At 39.0% G+C, this 14414-nt stretch overlaps 1 protein-coding gene across 3 annotated transcripts in view; it reads left to right on the top strand.

Annotated features, from left to right (window-relative positions):
* Positions 1 to 14414, top strand: part of MCPH1 (microcephalin 1) — a 144844-nt gene that overhangs the window by 69089 nt on the left and 61341 nt on the right. For all 3 annotated transcript variants that reach the window (XM_049904242.1, XM_049904243.1, XM_049904244.1), the window contains one exon: positions 4981 to 5090. In XM_049904242.1, the coding sequence (XP_049760199.1) occupies positions 4981 to 5090 (110 nt within the window). The remainder of the gene's footprint in view (positions 1 to 4980; positions 5091 to 14414) is intronic.

Here is a 14414-nt window from a genome sequence, read left to right as displayed (position 1 = left end):
GAATCAAACCCATCCAGTCTTAGGCATTTGGATCGTCTTATCGAATGTAGAATGTCTTCTATAGTCTAAATATTTCAAGAGTGTGAATTAGTGTTTCAGCAAATGGGTGGATAGACCTGTACATATATTCCTAAAGCACTTTAAATTGAACTGTAGTATTGCACTTTGTGGCTCTTCAAATAACACACACGTGTATTAGGAAGAGTGTTCCTCTGAAGCCCCTTGCCAGGACCTCCCAGTCCTACCCACTGGAGGTGAGCAATCTTAACAGCCCAACGTGTATGTTTAACAGGGAGGCTGACGTGGGTGTTGCGTGTCTGTTGGTTATTTGGCTGATGGGTTGATCATTCATGCATTCACACACTGGCTGTGTGGTGTCTGAATTCTGTGGAAGGATACGCAGGAGGGTAGGCGTTGAAGATGAGTGTGTTTCTTGTGCTCTTGCCCTGGGAAGAACTAACCCCGCAGAGTTTATTGGAAGGCTTTTTCAGTGTCCATTTCTTCATCCCTCTGCCTTTCCTGGCATGTCAGTGTGTCCTTACGTTGCCTTAACTTGGTTCTGTCTCCAAAGTGATCACAATTTAAATTTCCTTTCTCTCTTCTTTCAGTATCAAAACTTTCTTAATACTGGCTTGTCTCTGTTGAGTGAAAATTTTGATTAACTAATTCACACTGAGAAGTAAATGTGGTAATTACTTTCTAACTGTCCTTGATGTATTTGTATTTTGATGATAGTTTTAAAATTTCTAAACAGTGAAATTTCAGGCAGTATGGCCTAATGATTAAAATTATGCAACTTGAGGTTTTTTTCCCTCTGTATTTGATCGGTTTTTGAAAACTAAGGTAATAAATCACTTGGGTAATGAAATTAAAAATGAATTATGAGGGGGAGAGCGAGGAGTTAGGATTTATTATTTTGATAAGTAGACAGATGACAGTTTTTATCAGACGAGCATATTGGAGGATGAGTAGGTACGAGGTGGACTCTGGTCATGGGAACATGTTGGAAGATGAGTAGGTACGAGGTGGACTCTGGTCATGGAGGCATGTTGGAGGATGAGTAGGTACGAGGTGGACTCTGGTCATGGAAGCATGTTGGAGGATGAGTAGGTACGAGGTGGACTCTGGTCATGGAAGCATGTTGGAGGATGAGTAGGTACGAGGTGGACTCTGGTCATGGGAGCATGTTGGAAGATGAGTAGGTACGAGATGGACTCTGGTCATGGGAGCATGTTGAAGGATGAGTAGGTACGAGGTGTACTCTGGTCATGGGAGCATGTTGGAGGATGAGTAGGTACAAGGTGTACTCTGGTCATGGGAGCATGTTGGAGAATGAGTAGGTACGAGGTGGACTCTGGTCATGGAAGCATGTTGGAGGATGAGTAGGTACGAGGTGTACTCTGGTCATGGAAGCATGTTGGAGGATGAGTAGGTACGAGGTGGACTCTGGTCATGGAAGCATGTTGGAGGATGAGTAGGTACAAGGTGGACTCTGGTCATGGGAGCATGTTGGAGGATGAGTAGGTACGAGGTGGACTCTGGTCATGGGAGCATGTTGGAGGATGAGTAGGTACAAGGTGGACTCTGGTCATGTGAGTTGAAATTTCTCTGAAACATTCAAATTGATGTCCAATAGGCAGTTGGATATATGGAGGCAGACCTCAGCTGGGAGGTCTGGAAAAGATACATAGAATTAGGACTCTTTAATGTTGGATCAATCTATGGGAAGTTATGAAATCACCCATGGATAGTATGAAGACAGCTGATGACAACCCTGTGAAACAGCAACTTTTAAGTAGCAAACAAAAGGAGTCATCTGAGAGGTGGGAGAAAAACCAGAAAGATGGAGAGTCAACATTTGTTTAGGGCTCCTTAACCGAGCTATAGTAAGGAATAAAACCTGAATGGTCTACGTAAACGCTTTCACAATTACTGTGCACTTTCCACTGTTTTTGGTTTACTGATAAAGTTCTCAAAGAAAACATATTAATTACTTTAGCTGAGTTTGTGAAATACCATTTTAACATAACCAAATAAATCATTTACTTATATCATTTTGTAAGTGCGTGATTTGTGAAACAGCAAAAACATACCATTAGCAGTATCAGTTTTTCTTAGGTTTTAAAAGGTTATGAGGCATTTTATGAGCACTTAACGTTTACAAAATGCTTTACAGCCTGTTTCATTGTTCTTGGCAAGAATTGAGGCAAGCAACTTACAGGTTTTTGTTTTTGTTTGCTTTGTTTTTACTTTTACATAGATATACTAGGGAACTGAAAACTTATTCTTGGTTCAATGTCAAGACAGCATTAGGTCTACAATCTTTCCTCCTCTGCTTTTATCATTTCTACACACTATATTTTTATGCAAATCATGTGCGCCCTCTGCGTTTGTTTGCTGGCTGTAACCCCCCCGCCTCCCCAGGTATCTTCATAAGCTCTCACTGTGCTAAATTTTTTTGCAGCAGCTTGTGGAAGACTATTGGCATGATGGAGCCTGCAAGGGTGCCTTGCAGGGGAAGACTGTGGCCAGGAAACAAATGCAGAAGGCGTGTGTTAATTTTGTAAAAATACAGTACTTTTGCTTTTAAAGTAAATATTTGTATTTAAAAAGGAAATTAAATGCATAGTGGGTACAATTAATATTAATTCTAATCTTCTGATTATTTTTAATTTTATATCTTAAAAAACAGATTGCATTCATGCCTGGTCTGTGAGTTAGAAGTTCTCAATATTTTCAAAAAATGATTGTTCAATGTAGTGGAAAGTAGTTTGTGTGTGTGTGTATGTAGAACCTTCAAAGTGAATTAAAGTGAGAAGCTTAAGACAGCTAGATCTTAGAACAGGATATTAACTGCAAAACACCCCTTCACATGGCTGCTGGTACATCAGCTCCACGTTAGTAAGGTCCTTGTTTCCCTAGTTGAGGCCATCACTGGGGTTGGACACCCATCTGGGGATGAAGTAGCACTGGGTGAGAAGTAAAATATAAATGCGAATCCAATGTAATTAGGCTGGTAAAGGAGTGAAATATAAGTAAATTATAAAAGTTCATGAGGAAGAGTGGATAACAGAGCTGGGCTCAGTATTTGATTGACATGAATCTGCACAGGGCTCCAGTGTTAGAGTTTATAGGCTAAGAGGTTTGGGTCGTGGTGCAGAACCTGACTTCAACCTGTGTTAAGGCCCAGGTGGAAACCCTAGTGGCGTGGTGGTGAAGTGCTACTGCTGCTAACCAGAAGGTCGACAGTTCACATCCACCAGCTGCTCCTTGGAAACCCTGTGGGGCAGCTCTCCTCTGTCCTGTAGAGTCACTGAGTCAGGATCAACTCTACAGCAATGGGTTTGGTTTTTGGTTTTTAAGGCCCAGGTTGCAATTAAAAACAAGTTTAAAGTTAAGAAAATTCACAATTATTTACCATTTTTTTCTCAGAACCCTGTATTTTGAAAGAAATGTTTTTCAAAGAGACACGCCAAACTTGCGGTATTTTTATGCAAATCAGACCCCCTCCTGAGAGCACACGCTGTGCTAATTTTTAACAATGTTACTGTAGAAAAAATTAGCATAGCACACTTGCGATGAAAATAGAGTTATATCTGTTTTATCATAGAATTCTATTTTATTTGAAAAGAGGTCACACCGTGTAATTTTTAATTTCTGATGGCACTTAAGTGCCTTATAATTATCTATGTCTACACTGTCTATTGGCGTCTTGGTGGCGCAGTGGTTAAGAGCTAGGCCACAAACCAAAATATTAGCTCTGAATCCACCAGCTGCTTCTTGGAAACCCTGTGGGGCAGTTCTGCTCCATCCTGTGGCGTTGCTATGCGTTGTAATGACTCAAAGGCAATGGGTTTTTTTGTTTGCTTTTACATTGTCCATTAGGTTGTGAGCTCCCTAAGAGTGAAGATGATGTCTCATGCCGCTCTGACTGTCCAGTGGGTAGCCAGTTGAATATTTAACTGCTCGTTAAATATTTGTTGGATGAGTAGATTAACGAATGAGTGAAATGATGTTGGAAGGTGGGTTAACGTCTATTACCTAGTGTGGGGTGGCTAACAATCACTTGGTTGTGGCTGGGACTTGAGTGTTCCCTAGGTTGCTCTAAACCCTCTGTGTCAAGGTTTGCATTTCCCCACTGGGACTTTGTTATAAATGGTGGCTAGCTCACTAGTCTTCCTTCAAAATACCTATCAAGTTGTAAAGTAGACAAACTATTTTGGGGTTAAAAAAAAGAGAGAATAAGCACCATATAAGGCATGGCAATAGATGAGTCAACTCAATGCAAAAATTTCACACTTCATTGTGGGTTATTTAGGATTTCCACATAGTTCAGCATCTCATAAAATCATGTTTAACTTGATGAGTATCTTCTTTTTGGTTTGTGTGTCTATGTGTTCAGAAGCTGATCTAAGGTGGATAGTTGGGCGGGGGGGTGGGGCGGGGAGTAGAACCATACACATCTATCATTTGTAGATCGAAACCTGAACTTTGTACTGAAAATTTTTCTCTAGAAAAGCTCGAACTGATCCAAAAGCTAAGGTTACTTATTTCCTCTAATAGATAACTACCTTCTTGGACAAACTGGTTTTTGCTCATTATATAAAAATCTTTGTCTTGGAGTTTGAATAGTGAAGAAAGTATTATCAAGAGGAAAATATACTACTATGGAGCTAATACATTGTAACCTGACAGGCAAAATTGTTTCTGACGATTGAGTTTACGTGAATTGCTTGGGATACTGGAGAGGAATAAACTGAAAGCCCTAAACAGATGGCAAAGAGTGAGAAAAGCACAATATTTATTTGAAAGCTCTGTATTTTGTGTACCCCTATACGCAAATACAATGTTTCATTTTAGTTTTGCTTAAGTTGCATTAGCATTCAGTTCATTTTATTTATTTATTTTTTTAGTGCCAAGTTGCATTAGCATTCAGTTCATATAAAGGTGTAATTAACCTTCAATTCACTTGGGTTTTAGGTGTTAAAAATGGACAAACAAGCCATGATATTTTACATGGCTCATATGAAGGCTTTGAGCAACTCGTCAAACCCCATGAAGAATCAAACCAAAGAAGCAAAGTCAAAAAGGTCAGTGTGCTTGTGTAAAAATATTATTTTAAACTTTCAAATGCTGCTACATCATAACGTACTCTGAGTTTATGAAGCATAAACTATTAAACTTGGATTTTATTAAAAAAATAATTATGGGAGAATATTGGAAAACTGATAATAAAACTGAGAGCATTGGTCACATTCAGGACACAGAGTTTTATGGCTAGAACAAGTTTCCTGGTATCACTTTGCCAGTTCATTTCTGGCTTATAAAAATGCCTACAGCTTCCCTTGAGTAGAGCGTGTTGGTTGTGCCAACATTTGTTGCAGTTTTATAATCTGAATAAACACTCACTACGTAAGAGGTTAAGAACCCAAACATGGTTCATTATGAACCAATCAAGGTTTGAACTCAAGCCATTAGAGTGAAAAGTTTTTATATGAACACTCTGTGATACCCGTTCTTTGTGGTTTCAGTTTTAGAACCTAGCTCTTTCTCTGAAACTATACAGCTCATCATGGTGTAGGTTTATGTAATGAAGTAAGCAGGATTCTGAATTTTGGTGTTCTTGAACTTCTGTTCTCATTGCCTAAATTTAAAATTAGTCACTAAATATTGTGTCTCATTTATGTGAGGCTAATGAAGTGTCATGCAGTGAAACCTGATTGCAAAGGATGGGAAAAACTACGTTACTAAACAAGCAACAGATTTAAAGGATAGCAACTGGAATAAGTAGAGTCTCCATTGAGACATCCGCCTCCTGAGATTCCTGTGTGAGCAAAGAAGGGCTGCCTTCTGCCTGAGGAAGAGAAATGCTGTTGCTTAGTTCCTCATATTGGTAATGCTTAAAAGAAGTTTGAAATTACTCAGATTCCATGAAAGTCTGTTATAACTTGTAGAAACTTAGACTTCTTTACTGAAGTTTTCTGGTTTGTGTCAGAAAAAAATGGAGCCGAAAATAGAAACAAACCACATTTCAACTAGGGGAACAGATTTACAGGGTCTTGTAGGATACGAGGAAACCCTGGTGGCGTAGTGGTTAAGTGCTACGACTGCGAACCAAGAAGTTGGCAGTTCGAATCTGCCAGGCACTCCTTGGAAACTCTATGGGGCAATTCTACTCCATCCTCTAGGGTCCCTATGAGTCGGAATCAACTCAATGGCACTGGGTTTGGTTTTGGTAGGATATGAGTAGTATAAGCGAAAGCAAGGCTTCTGACATTCTGTTTTATACTTTCATTGATTATTCCTGGGTCTGTTACAGCATTCTGCCCCAATATGTTACCCCCAAGTCATCTGCCCTTTGTAGATGGCCGATGACCTCTGTCCGCCACGTGTCTGTCCGTTTGTCCTACTCTGGGGGCTTGTGGTGACCTCTGTGGAAGGATGTAGGTTTTATTTCCCAGTCTTCTCCTAATTGCTACAAGACCACTAAGCCTTTTCCTTTCATAAAAATAAGGAGGAAAAAAATAACTTTTTGGTACTCATTCAGTCAATATTTTTTAGGCATCCACTCCTATTTATGTGTTGCTCCTTCGTACCCATTCCATGACAGTTTGTACAGTTCTGCTGTAGGTCTTTGCACTTCGTGTTGTTGTTTACCTGGGCTCTGCTCTCCTGTGGATGTCTTCTAAGGAGACCACCGCAGAGAAGGAGTTGTACCTTACTCATCTTTATGGTTTACCTAGGCTCTGGTCTCCTGTGGATGTCTTCTTAAGGAGGACATCTCAGACAGACAGTTGTACCTTACCCATCTTTATTGTTTCCTAGGCTCTGCTCTCCTGTGGATGTCTTCTTAAGAACATCCCTCAGAGAAACAGTTGTACCTTACTCATCTTTATTGTTTACCTAGGCTCTGCTCTCCTGTGGATGTCTTCTAAGGAGACCATCTCAGACAAACAGTTGTACCTTACTCATCTTTGTGTTAGTACTTGGTACTATGCCTGACATAAAAAAAAGTACTCAGTAAAATAAATATTTATTATCAATTTACTTGTTACTCTCCATTTAGATGCTCCTTCCTGTTTGATCAGAAAGCATGGGTTTTAATTTTATTATTTGTCCACTATTTAGGTTAATATTTTAGACATTTGAGCTTACTTATATTCCTTTTTTTAAATAATATTTCAATGTCTTTTCAGTGAAAGTTTGACCTTGTTACACTCTACATTGTTATCAGTCTTTACCTGATGGCTTTAAAGAACTCATCAAACCTCATTGGATTAGATATATGTATATTGGGTAGGAATATTTTCCCTTCTTTTGTATGAAATATTTCACCGTAAATGGCATGTAAAATGGGAGGATAATGCTTGTTTGAATCTTTGTCCTAGCATATTCTACAGAGCAAGTGATACGTGCTGCATAGATATAAGATAGTATATTGCCATGAATATTAATAAAAAAATAAGCTGTCAAAGAGGAAAACAAAATGCAAAATAATATATACATACATACATATCTGTCTTCAACTGACATGCTCAGGAGTAAAAGTGTTTGATAAATTTAACTGATTTCCTCAAATTTGTTTTAACTGGTTTAGAATTTTTTTCTAAGTGTATTAGTTTACTTTTCTGTCTTTATAATTTAGAATTACAGAATATTAGTGATGAACAGGGTCTGTCACTTCTGGTTCTGGGTGAAAGAAGCACCTGGAGAGCTTTTTAGATATTCATATTCTCTGGTCCTACTTGAAAACCCTGGTGGCGTAGTGGTTAAGTGCTACGGCTGTTAACCAAGAGGTCAGCAGTTTGAATCCGCCAGGCGCTCCTTGGAAACTGTGGGGCACTTCTACTCTGTCTTATAGGGTCACTATGAGTTGGAATCGCCTCGACTGCAGTGGGTTTGGGTTTTTGGTCTGGGCCCTACCTGAGACCCTCTGGCTCAGCTTATCCCCAGAGATTTTTATAACAGCCATGAACTGCTTGTCAGCTTTTGAATACCACGTATCTAGCACAAATCCTTTATTTAATGGGGGGAAAACTAATGATCAAATGATCAGAGGGGAAAATAATTCACCTTAGGTGTCATATCTTTCTAATCACAGAAGGAATGAGAACCTAGATTTCCTGTCTTTCACATGGCATTCATTCTAATCCGTTTCTTAGGTCATCACACAGCTTCTTCTCTAACAAATCAAAAGCTTGTAACGCGTTAGGACGGGATCCAGTGAAGCCTGTGAAAGACAGAAACTATGTAAGGGGAAAACCTGTCAGAGAAGGAGAACTCAATAAGTCATAGAAAAGTGGTAAGACTGCACCTTGTCAAAGTTGGAAAACTTGAAAGACCCAGAAAAACAAGGCAGTCCCATCAAGTTTCAGCTCTCACGGTTCCACTGTCGGTCCCAAACTTTGTTGCTTGTTGGAATTACCTAGGAACCTTTAAAATATGTGGATCCCTGGCTCCCACTCCCAGACATTCTGACTTAATTAATGTGGGGTGCATGCTGGGCATTAAGGTTTTTGAAAACTCCGAAGATAATTTTAAAATGAGGTGAAGTTTGGAAACCACTGCCTTAAGGAGCCATTTGAAAAAATAGTTTATTCTAGAACTAGTTTTGTTTCTAATCACTTGTCATATAAACTTACTTCATTGCTTATACTATATTTAAAATTTTTTTTAATTGTGCTTTAGGTGAAGGTTTACAGAGTAAATTAGTTTCTCATTAAACAATACACATAGTGTTTTGTGACATTGGTTGCCAACCACGAGACGTGTCAAGACTCTCCCATTCTTGACCTTGGGTTCCCCATTTCCATTCATCCAGCTTTCCTGTCTCCTCCTACCTTCTCGTCCTTGCCCCTGGGCTGGTGTGTCCGTTTAGTCTCATGTACATGGTTGAGCTGTGTGTTATTATTTGTTTCATAGGACTGTCTAATCTTTGGCTGAATGGTGAACTTCAGGAGTGACTCAATATTGAGTTAAAAGGGTGTCTGGGGCCATACCCTCAGGGTTTCTCCAGTCTCTGTCAGACCAGTAAGTCTGGTCTTTTTTTGTGAATTTGAATTTTGTTCTGCATTTTTCTCCAGCTCTGTCTGGAACCTTCTATTGTGATCCCTGTCAGAGCAGTCAGTGGGCTTATACTGTATTTTAAATTAAAGACAAAGATTTAAAATTCTGATTTGTTTGCTTATGGGCTAAGTAAATATTTTGGAAGTAGAAATTTAGATAGCAATGAAGATTGATAAATCTTCATGGTTATCTTCATAGAGGTTAGAATGGAGAATGCTAAAAATACCTGAAATTTTAAATTCTTAAGCTACGACATCTCAGTAGTTTGAAAACTTTAAATGTAGGGGTGGGGAGAGGAGTTTCATGTTGATGTCTTATGTTGTAAAGAGTTTAAAAAAATAAAAGCGTTCCCATTTAGATGCCTCATATGAAATCTACTCTGGAGCTGCAGAGGATTGAATCGGTGAATTAAATAGAAGTGTCTGATCTGTGATCTACAAATACAGTGTTAGTCTTGAGAGTTATGATAGTATCTCCTTCATTCCCTTTTTTTTCCCCTACTGAAACTGAGGTTTTACCTGCTTATTTTTGTTTCTTATTAGATTTCAAGACAATCTGTGTTAAACTGAAATTTTAGACTTTTGGACATAATCATGTTTTTATGTATAAGTATGTATTAGGGGATTTGATTCCATTAAGCACAAAAATTGTTGCTATTTCCTAACAAATATCTTGTAATTGAATTTTAATGTTGGAAAAAAAAACAAGTCTGTAGGAAATATCTTTCATCAGCTAATTGTTGAAACATGTCTCTACTGAAATGGAGAACCCTGATGTCTAGAGTACGGAGTTGAAATTTTATGTTTTCACTTAAGAGGTGGCTTGTGTGCTATTTCTGTAGTTGTGAAAATCGTTTGAAACTCAGATGTTTCATGGCCCTAATCTTTTTTAAAGAAATCTTAGACTTGAAGTAGCACAAAAAGGTAATGTCCAGTCTGGGAAACCCTGCAGAGAAGTCCTGATCGGAGCTGTGAAACCTGACTTACGTGTAATACACGTAGGTGCGAAGTAGAAGACACAAAGGTCAGAAAGACGGGGAAGCAAAGAGCCTGCAGGTTGAGTCGCACAGTCGTGTGAGAAGATGTGGGCCTAGGGATAAAAAAAAAAAAAAAGGAAATTTGAAAGTCAGCCTGGGCAGGTTCCACCTATGGATTTTCCTCATCTTTGGTTTTCTGTAAGTTTGGTGTAACTGATATACCTAAATGTGATTTCAGTTACCAGCTTGCTTTAGCTTGGTAGGACTACTTGAATCTGGGTTTCCACATATTCCTCTTTTGGAAAATTGTGAACATTTCTTCTGCCCCCTTCTTTCACTCCTAGGAATTCGATTACGTTTGTTAGTCCTTCGCTTTCTATGTCCCATGTCTCATGACTTTATGGTATTTCTATCCTTATGTATCTCTTTGAAAGTCTATACCTGATAACTCCATTTCTGGCTCCCCTGTAGTTTCTGTTTTTATCATCTGTTGTTTCTCGTAGTTTTCAATCGTATGTTCTTCTAAAGTTTTTGTGTGCCATTGAGTTGATTGTAACTCGTAGTGACTCCATGTGAGAGAAGAACTGCCCCATAGGGTTTTCTTGGCTGTAATCATTGTGGAAACAGACAGCCGGGTCTTTCTCCTGTGGAGCGTTAGAGCGTAACACTTAACCGTTGCATTCCCAGAGCATTCTTCTAATATACCTGGTTATTTTTGATTAAGACAGGATACTTACATTGTATATGAAAAATTTTTGGAATAATTTGAAGGCCAGTGTTACAGCATTACCCTGTGGGTTGGATTTAGCTTTGCTTCTGGGAGGCTGATGGAAGCATTAGAAAATCTGAGAATTCTTAATCTTCTGATCAAGAATTGACGTGATTCAAGTTGGCCTTCTATCTTTCTGAGGCCAGCTGTCCCCCAGGGGAACACTGGCTTAAGATGCTGGCTCACCTCTGAGTTTCCTTCTTCTTCCATAAGTCACTGTCTTATTTGCTTAGCAATACCTTCAAATAGCTGGGTTTTGTTTGTTTGCATCTCGTCCAGCTTTTCTAATTGTTCACAGTGAGAGTTTGTTCCGAATTCTTAATCCACCATTACTGGAAGTAATAGGTGAATCTTTATAAGCATTTTAGAAAAAAATAAAGCTTTTTAAAGTGGAGTTTTTGACTTAAAACTTTCTCTGAGAAAGAACCAGTGAGAGGCCAAGTCAACACAAAAGATATTTAATGCAAACATTCAAGCCATTGGTTGCAAAAGACACACTAAACAACTGAAATAACATTAATTCAGCTTTTCTTAAAGAATGAAAACAAATATAATCCAGTAAATAATTATGGAATCTCAGACGTAAAACTTCATTAGAGATTATTCGGCTTAGTGTCCACTTTTAGTGGGACAGGTCACTTTGTAAATCAGTGGGAAACCATCTTCTTTAGATTTATTATTTTAAAATTCATGTTTATAATATACTGAGCCTTCAGTGAAAAATTTCATTATCTCTCTAACTTAAGCTTATAATATACAGTCCATTGACAGGGAGAGATAGTTACATGTATCTTTTCAGATGGAGAAATATAAAATGTTATCATGGAATATTTTGACTTGTTTTCTTTGTAATTTTTGGTATTGTCAGACATAGAATCTGAGGAAGCTAAATGTAAAATTAATGCTTTAATGGTAAAAATGCTTATGGTAAAAATTTGTGAAAAAAGTTTTTTTTCTCCAAGATTTTTTTGTGGTTGTTCTGCTAGTTCTGTTTTTGTTCAAAATATTACCCTCAGAGATTTTTTTTTTTTTTTAAGTTAAGTCATCAACTAGACAGCGTTTCATGACTCTGTGTTTTTAAATCTTGTTTGGAGCCATCTCTGCCAAGCAAGATTGTCCCCTCAGAGGGAAGGCCATGGGTCAGAGCACAGAAACGTTTACAGATGGCTTTCATAAGCTTGGAGGCTTAGGGAGATATGGAGGACCAAATACAGTATACTCATTTGACAGTGGTTTAAAAAAAAAAAAAAGGAGCTACACACTGGGCACAAGGAAACCTTGGTGGCATAGTGGTTAAGCGCTACGGCTGCTAACCAAAGGGTCAGCAGGCACAGTGCTTAAATTTCTAAAGGTTTCTTAAATAGAGTAGAAAACAAGTGATGAATAGCTTATACATGACCTGTTAATTGCTGATCCTCACGTATTTACTAGCAGATGAGCCATTCAGGTCAGATACTGTGTGCTGTTCAACTTTAATACTCAGCGTAACATAGCAGCACACGTGAAATAAGTGTTCACTAATCACATGCTGAGTAAATAAGGCATTCTTTTTTTACTTTTTGAATGAACATGTTTATACCATTTATGGTGCTCTTAACCATCAGTAGTAATGCCACAGTGATCATTACATATTTCGTTTCTTTTTTAATATTCTTTATAAACTGGTGAAATGGTCTTGTATCACTAAAGGATGGATTCTTTTCTCCAAGGCTTGTGCGTTACAGTGCGTTGTTAAGAGTGTAGATTCTTGAAAAAAAACTTCCTGGTTTGAAGCCCTCTCCACTACTTCCTGGTCGTGTCGTACTGAACAAGTTACTGCACTGCTGTTGCCTCAAGTATAAAGCAGGGAGGATAATGGTACCAGTGTCAGAGAACTCAGACAGTAAAACCTGTCAGGGAAGGAAAACGCAAATCCTTTCCACTAATGGAGAGCGATAGAGAAGTGGTAAGACTACACTTTGTCAAGGGCAAAAAACTTGTGAAACCTGGAAAAACAAGGCAGTCTGTGGAGTTCCTCTCACAGGTGTCACTGTGTTGATTAATAAGTTGATACATGGGAATAGAATAGTGTCTAACATTCAGTAAATGTAAACCATTATTTGAGCACAGATGTGGGTGAGAACATGTCTATGTGTCTTTTGTAGCTGTAGCTCTCAGGGAGACTTGGCCTGTCACTTGCCCCCTCCCCCAGCCCCCCCGAGACTACCTTATGAGATTGACCCTCAGAGTTCCAGGACAATACAAGCTGTGTCCCTTCCTGGGTTTATTGACCATAGACATGTCTAGGCCAAAACAGAATCTCTGGGCCTAGGGGAGGGAGGGTAAAAGTGATTCTGAAATGGTGGTATTCCTCCTTGCTGAGAAGCTCTGTCACAGGGGTTCGAAGGAGCCACATCTCTTTAGGATGTTAGCATGAAATCGTGCCCTGTCATCTCACCCAGGAGCAGGGGGCATGGGCTTGAAGTCAGTTATCTCTCCTTAGGGCCTTGTTTCCCCAGAGCACCCTGACAAATACTCTCTTCATCTCTGATAAAATAATAATAATATTAGGGTCACCTTACAGTAGCTCAACCTGTGTGAGTTGTACATAACAGTGTCACTTCTAACAGCTGCCATGCACTGTGCACTGGGGTCGCTTTTTAGACTGAGTTTCCACTTCTCAGTGACATGCTGGTGCTGAAAAAATATTAGAGAGCTGTGATCCTGGCCTTATTGAAAAGGCACTAGGTTTGGAATTAACAACTAATTTGGGTCTGACATGCCCAAAGAAGGAAACTCACGGTGGAGAGAAGATAGAAGAAATACTGGCCTACAGTAGAGGATTAGGAAGGCCGTGTAGAGACACAGTGTAGGCTGTCTAAGGGCAGATAAGAAGAGAGCTAGAGGGATATAGCACCCCTCTTACATGAAGAAACTAAGGGCCTTGAGCCACTTTTCAGTTAAAAAAAGAGAGTCTGTATCCTCTCCTTTGAAAACAAAGTCCCTGAGTGAGTACTGCACTGCTATAAATTAGGACAGTTCAGTATTTCATGAATGTGCTTTTACATTTTGCAGTAATTCCATGACTCTGGGTTCTTGTCATAAGATGGTGTACTTGGCTGAAAGCATGTAATTTTATGCCTTGTTTGTTTTTAAATTTAACTTTCAAATTGAAATAGCAGTGACTCATCCAAAGGACAGGTGATATTTATTTTTTTCTTGGAAATTCAGCATGAAAATGCTGTTATTACACATTTATGGGAATTGTCACACTTCCTTGAGGATGACGCCCTTTGTAATTACTGTACGCAGTAAGGCAGGGCCCTATGTCATGTGTCGCCCTTTCTAAATACAGAAGACTTGACAGATGAGTTTGGACAGATGGAAGATCCCCTTGATTTCTAACACAGGTGTTTAAATGATCTCTAATTGCTTTGGTAAATCTCTTTTGGCAAAGTGTAGCAAAGGCTGGCAGTGATGAGAATGTACTAGTTATAACAGGTGTCGTGTGTACTGAAGGCTGGCAGTGATGAGAATGTACTAGTTATAACAGGTGGTGAGCGTACCAAAGGCTGGCAGTAATGAGAATGTACTAGTTATAACAGGTGGTGAGTGTACCAAAGG

This window comes from Elephas maximus, chromosome 12, assembly GCF_024166365.1.
Source record: "Elephas maximus indicus isolate mEleMax1 chromosome 12, mEleMax1 primary haplotype, whole genome shotgun sequence".
Lineage (NCBI taxonomy): Eukaryota > Metazoa > Chordata > Mammalia > Proboscidea > Elephantidae > Elephas > Elephas maximus.
This window is presented reverse-complemented; position numbering and strand designations above follow the sequence as displayed.